Below are 6807 nucleotides of genomic sequence, written 5' to 3'. Positions count from 1 at the left end.
TGTCAAAATTTCAAGTGGTTTCTCCAAATTCAACTGAAAATGCAACTTATAATGACTTCTCCAGTTTCGAAATTATTCAACCCCTTCATAGCAAGCATCTTTAGTACTTAGTAGAGCACCCTTGTGCTGTTATGAGCTGCTGCAAACGAGATGCATAACCAGACACCAGCTTCTGGCAGCATTCCTGGGGAAACAGCCCATTCCTCATGAGCAATGGCCTCCAGTTCAGTAATATTCTTGGGTTTGCGTGCTGCAACCGCCTTCTTCAAATCCCACCATAGATTTTCAATGGGGTTCAAGTCAGGTGACTGGGATGGCCCTGTAGAATCTTCCAGGAATTCTTCTGCAACCAAGCCTTGGTGGAATTCGAGGTATGCTCTGGATCATTGTCCTGTTGGAAGGTCCAATGACGCACAAGCTTCAGTTTCCTCACGGACGGCATGACGTTTTCTCCTAGGATTTCCTGATACTTCAATTAATCCATCGTGCCTTCCACACGCTGCAGGTTTCCAGTGCCAGAGGATGCAAAGCAGCCCCAGAGCATAGAGCCACCGAGCATCACCGAGCCACCACCATGCTTGACTGTGGACAGAGTGTTCTTTCTTCATCCTTCCTCCAGACATACCGCTGATCCATCATGCCAAATCGTTCCAATTTTGTTTCATCGCGCCACAGAACAGAATCTCAAAACTTCTGTGGCTTATTTATATGATTTTGAGACGGCTTTTCTTGTGCTTTTAGGTCAGTAGTGGCGTGCGTCTTGGAGTTCTTGCATGGAAATCTTCTGTGTTTAGTACGTGCCATACTCTGCTAACTGGAACCTCAGTACCGGTTGCCAACAAGTCTCGCTGCAGGTCTTTTGCAGTCACTCGAGGGTTTTTCACAACCTGCCTTCTCAGAAATCTGGTTGCAGTCATTGATAGCTTCCTTTTTCTGCCCTGTCCAGGTATTTCATATATTTTCCACCCCTAGCCAGTTCAGATATTTCATGTGTTCCAGCTCAAGCACACCTGTGCAAATAATGAAGCCATTGATTAGTTGTATCAGGTGTGGTTGAGACAACACTTGTTCTGCATATTTGTGCTGTTCTGAGGGATTTTCAGGGGGTTGAATAATTTTGAGACTGGAGAAGTCATTTTAAGTTGCATTTTCAGTTGATTTTGAGGAAACCACTTGAAGCATTCATTGTGTTGAACTATTTCAATTGCTTTTGTTTGATTTATTCATTGCAAACAGCTGAAAGTCTGTAATTTTAAAAAATATATTGCTTTGCTTGATATATTGCTTTGCTTGTATTTTCTCATTTGTAAGTCACTTTGGATAAAAGCATCTACTAAATGAATAAATATAAATGTAATGTAAATTTTGACAGTAAACCTGATTTGCATTGGGGGTTGAATCATTTTGATTGCAACTGTATGCACTGGGGGTCAGTTGATTTTTTTTTTTTGTTAACAGCAAAATGGGTCCTTGGCTGTAGGAAAGAACCAGAGAACTGGATATTCTCACTAAGCTCTGCTTGAGACTAGGAAATGACAAAAATACCAAAAATATTACATTAGTGAATATAGTGCAGTTTCGGACATACCCATTTGTGTCCAAAAATCTCCCCACTTCCTATTCCCTACAAAAGTAAAAGTGTATTATGGTTATTCTGTATTGTCTAATGCACACTGGACACTAACTTATTACAGCGCATTATGGGAGCCATGGATAGTCTCCAAAATAGTGTACTATAGTGAACACTTTTGCACATTCTGCTTTAAAACTGACTCACTTGTAGCCTATAGTGCACCACACTGTATACCACACACTATACAGTGTACACTATGCAGTAATGAATGCAATATGCATCACAGTGTACTCCATGTGACTATCTGTCAGTCCAGTTTAGAATTAGACTGCTTAGTCTAATTGGGTGTTAAAATTAAGTTAAAATGAGGTGGCAGAGAAAGGCTTTAAGCCATGCAACCAGTTTAACTGCTTTAACCGTTTAAAACAGGAATGCAAAGCAAATAGTAGCACAACTAATATAAATCATGTTTTCAGTTCTGTATCAAATAAGTCATTACAAACTGCCTGGAAAAAATCCAGTTTAGTCTGACCAGCTGCCAAACACAGGCCAAGTTGGTACACCATCTTTACCAAATGCTAAGTTATTTTTCAGCTTCATTACTAGACTGATCAGAAAGTGTTGGAGAATTTCTAATTGCCTCACTGTTTTGTTATTTTATTTAAAACAACTCATTTACAATGTAGAGTTTGTAGCAGTAATTCACAAACTGCTTCTTTTTTTCTTTTCTTTTCTTTTTTTTTTTTTACCAGCATGTACCACATAGCAAGGATGCTCTACCAGTTTGACCAGCTCGGCCAGTGTTTTAGCAGCTAGTAGCTGGTTAGTCTAAGCCAGACTTTTCAGCAGGGAAGAATAGTTGAAAATTTTGCCTGAGTAAGTCATCGAGGTGTATTTAGTGTACAGGAAACGAACAAGGTGTTCACATACTATGTGTTAGATATTGCATTGCAACAGGTTTAGTACCATAGGAATAGTATACAAAGTATGTCATTTCAAATTAAATTGTGTTGTTGTCACACCCAATAAAGCAAATAAATATACACGATACATCACATCAAATAAGAGCACATAAAAGGTCAATTTGCAAAGAGTTTTGCATATAATTTGCAACGTGACGCTACAAACACGCTAAATAGTTCTGCAGGGAATTCTCAACGCCTTTTCCTGCAGTAACGCAAAGTTTCCGCCAGGTGTCAGTGTAGTTATTGTTTGGCTCCAAATGAAGCCAAACTTTAGTTCTGTGGAGTTCACGGACACATTCGGATTTACTGACTATGTAAACAGCAAAGTCCCCAGTGTTGAATGATTTTTTTTAACAGTGTTGAATCAATTTTCAGTGACCATGCAGACAAGTGGTTTTTTTTTTTATGTTCAACTGCAAGCATTGTGTGTTTTTTGGAAATGTGTAATGTATCAAATCTATTCAGTTTATAGTCCAATCTATGTAGGTTACATTCACTGCCTTGCATCATTAATATTAAGTAGACAACTAAAATAGAGACTTCCTTGCTGAAAAACCCAGTTTACTCTGACTAGCTACCAAAACACACGCTCGAGTTGGTCGAGCTGGCGGACCATCTTCGCCAGCTGGTAAGTCATTTTCCAGCTTCCTTATTACTTGACAAAATTCATCAACTGTTGTTTTGTTTTCTTAAAAAATAACTTGTTTACAATGAAGCATTAGTAGCAGTTGTTCAGACACCAGCACTTACCAGCTTGACCAGCTTGGCCTGTATTTTGGCAGTTGATAACTGGTCAGACTAAGCTGGGTCCTTTAGTCAGCAGAGTTGGCCTACTTCATTAAGTTAAGAAAAGTTTTGACCAGGGGCACTGTAAGTTGGGGTAGCCATAAATGGTGGCCAGAGCAAGACACACCTTGGAATTAGTGCCATAAGCCAGATACGGTAAAGTTGAGGCGGTGGGCTGCCCAGTGTCAGCTTTTCTCAAGAGGTTCGGGATTTCTACTCATGCCCATTTCTACCCTAGCCATAATCGCTCAGTTAATCCACACTGTGGATCAGGTTTGCAGTTGAAATGGTAAAATGCCATGCTGAGGCCCTCTAGGACTGTCTCCTCTGATCCAGTGTGGCATGCCTGAAATGTCATTGGTAATATAATGGACAAAAATAGGAGCATATTCTCAAGCTGTCCTCTTTTACCTTGTGGTTCTAAAGTTACTTTTCCTAACATTTTGCATTGAAACAGGATCTTCAAGCAGAATTCCATCAGGATTTTATATGACTGTGAAAAGTGGGTGTCCCAAAGCAAACAGAGTCAGACTCAGATACAAATCACAAATCAAACATCAATGACTGTTTTTTATTGATTGATGGGTTTTTTTCCCCCCTGCCTCAATATGCAAGGTCACAATCAAAAAATCTACAATTGATTAAAAGCATTTTCTTGTGTCATAGTATTATCTTCAGACAATCTTTATTGTGTAATCTGGTATGCATGATATCGCAAAGTCTGCGACAGAATTTGGCCAAGATTTTATTGCCAGGATCTCATACAGTGTGATATGATAAGCTCACTTTTATCATACAGTGTGCAGAGAGTTAAGCTGACTGTTTCTGTGTTTAAATAATAATAATAATAAAAAACACATCCTTATGGTAAGGATGACACAATGACACAATGGTTCTCAGCTATTTTTGCATCAGTATCTAATTATTTAAATGGTTCATGGAAAATTGTATCAGGCCAGTTCAATATTTTCAGCAGGGTATGTGTAGGTGCTATGGCCTACCTATCTGTGATTGACGTTTTAACAAATACGATACACAAATCTGTTTTTGATGTGTAATGAAGGTATAAATGTAGCAAAGCATTTTTACAATCCAGATTTAAACCATATCTATGTATCTGGTGTTATGTTACTGTACCATTCTGTTTTGTTTAACAGCCTGAAATATGTAGGCCTAATGTCTGCCAAAGGGGCTGATCAGATTTTCTGATTTGAACCATATTGTGTTTGTTTCAGAATAGCTTACATTTTCCAGTTCTTCATTACTCAGTGGGCTATTTTAGGCTCTAGGGGGTCGAATCAACTTGATATATAGTTGATATGTTTGTTTGGTGTACTTTGTAGTAAGGGGAAAATGACATCCCACCTCCGTTAACACAGACCAGCAGGTTTAGGCCGGTTTGCACTAGGAGCAGTTTTTTTTTTTGCTTCTTCTTACGACAGTCACTTCTTACACGCCCACTTCCTCAAGCGCATATAAACCCACCTCCGAAACATGGGACTTGACAGCGCGTTCATGCACGAGCATACAGAGGATATCAAGATTAGATCAGATCAGACAGATTTGTCAACTTTCATAACTGGTGTTTCAGGAAGATTTTCACTAAAACGTTAATAGTGCTTGTTGCTGGTTGTGGGTTGTTGTTGTTGTTGTTTTTTTTTTTTCCTCGAGTTCGTGGGTGTAAACTTTTGTCAGGGCAATCAGCCCCTGCTTTATCGTCCTGCCGCAATCCGGCGGGTGTTAAGATCCATGGAAGTGGTCGGTATTTACGAAAGGGACTGCCTTGCATTCCACAGCGGCCACAGTCTGGGTCCCGTGTACAAAACCTCCACTGACGGCTCGATGACGAAACTCGGCATCTCCGAGCACGAGAAGGCGATCGACTTTAGCATCTACTTGGACTCCGTTCCCCACTACCCTCAGCCGGCAGTCCACGGCGAGGAGATCTACACCGCGGACTTCTCTATCAGCGAGGACGCCAAGAGCAAGCGAGCCGCCTCGGAGGCGCCCGGTTACAAGAGCTACGCGCCGCTGACCGAGCGCGACGCCAACCGGAGCCAGCTCGGCTACCCAGAGCTTCAGGAGACGCGCCTCGACACCGTTTTCAGCCCGGACTTCCTGGGCGCTTACAGCAAAAGTCAGTGGCGAGGCGACGTGAACGAAGACCCGCGGATGGACGGATCGGGGGGCTTCGACATGCGCTCCTACCTGCAGTACCAGTCGGCGCCAAGCGGAAGCCTAGGGAACATCTCCAACGCTTCCTCGTCGTGCTCGAGCCCGCCTGGCACGCCCGCTCCGTCCAGCAATGATAGGTCGCCTCAACCGGGCGGTAAAATCCCGTCTACAGGCAAAGGCAAGAAGCGACTGGACAAGGACAGCGATGAGTACCGGCAGCGGCGTGAGCGCAACAACCTGGCCGTGCGCAAGAGCAGAGACAAAGCGAAAATGCGCAATCTGGAGACGCAGCACAAAGTGCTGGAGCTCGCGGCTGAAAACGAGCGGCTGCAGAAACGTGTAGAGCAGCTTTCCCGAGAGCTGGCCACCCTGCGCAACCTGCTCTCCGCCACCGGCCAGTGCTAACGCATACTTCAACAACCTTTCTACACAAGACTGTAAAACATTACTTCCAAAGAGTATGCATTATTATTTTTATTTTGTTTTTATTTTAATTTTTTTTTTTTTTTTTTACAAATAAGTCAGTTTTGCGTGAAAATGACAAACCGTGCTTATTAAAAAATGTTTACAAGAGCGAAAGAGCATGAAAATGGGACTGGCGCCTGGATTGCGCAACACTTTCTCCCATGCTCGATGACTTTGTCACTCTGGTGGTGTTGTGGAAGCCCGCTCGTGTACTTTGATCTGTACAGTATTTTTGTACGGGTGAAATGTCTACTGTTTTAATAATACTCTGTTATTTAAATACCTTTTCCCCCCATAATCTGGGGCAGTGGCTGTCGAGGGAAGAGTTGTACTGCAGAGGTATGATGCAACGCATTGTAACAGTATTGGCCATGCAAGTAGTCTGCTAAAACAGAATATCGGTAGATATCATGTATTGGTTATATAATATTTTATTGAATTAAATGATTTTTATGTCTTTTTGAGCTTGGTTGTCTGACTGCATTTTTGTCTGATTGCACTAGCTCAAGTCACACTCACCTTTTCTGTGTAGAAAGACTTGCCATATTTTGACACTTCAGTTAGACAATGGAAAAAAAACATTCCATATATAAAATATAATCATTCAGTTGCTGAGTTGCAGGAATGTAGTTTGAATCCATTTCATTTAATCACTATTTTAGGATCAAACGTGTGTGTGTGTGTGTTTATAATACCGTAATCTCTGTTAGGGAAAACGAATGTTTTCATAGCCTGCATAGCAATTGGAAGAAACCTTTTTACAGGTTTGTCCTTTGTCCATGTCAACCAGCAGTAAAGCAGAATTATCTAAAGCACACAGGCATTGTCAATAGTCTACTGGGT

At 41.6% G+C, this 6807-nt stretch overlaps 1 protein-coding gene across 1 annotated transcript; it reads left to right on the top strand.

Moving 5' to 3' along the window:
- Positions 1-4814: 4814 nt before the first annotated feature.
- Positions 4815-6428, top strand: cebpb (CCAAT enhancer binding protein beta). Its single transcript, XM_053625385.1, has one exon. It carries the CDS (start codon positions 5074-5076, stop codon positions 5902-5904), a length of 831 nt encoding a protein of 276 aa, XP_053481360.1. The 5' UTR covers positions 4815-5073; the 3' UTR covers positions 5905-6428.
- Positions 6429-6807: the final 379 nt, after the last annotated feature.

The sequence above is a fragment of the Ictalurus furcatus genome, chromosome 5 (genome assembly GCF_023375685.1).
Source record: "Ictalurus furcatus strain D&B chromosome 5, Billie_1.0, whole genome shotgun sequence".
NCBI lineage: Eukaryota > Metazoa > Chordata > Actinopteri > Siluriformes > Ictaluridae > Ictalurus > Ictalurus furcatus.
Note: the sequence above shows the minus strand (reverse complement) of the source record. Positions and strands in the feature narration are given on the sequence as shown.

Bases quoted from the DNA above. Each gene is read 5' to 3' on its own strand.
- cebpb (XM_053625385.1), top strand. From the start codon at position 5,074: ATGGAAGTGGTCGGTATTTACGAAAGGGACTGCCTTGCATTCCACAGC.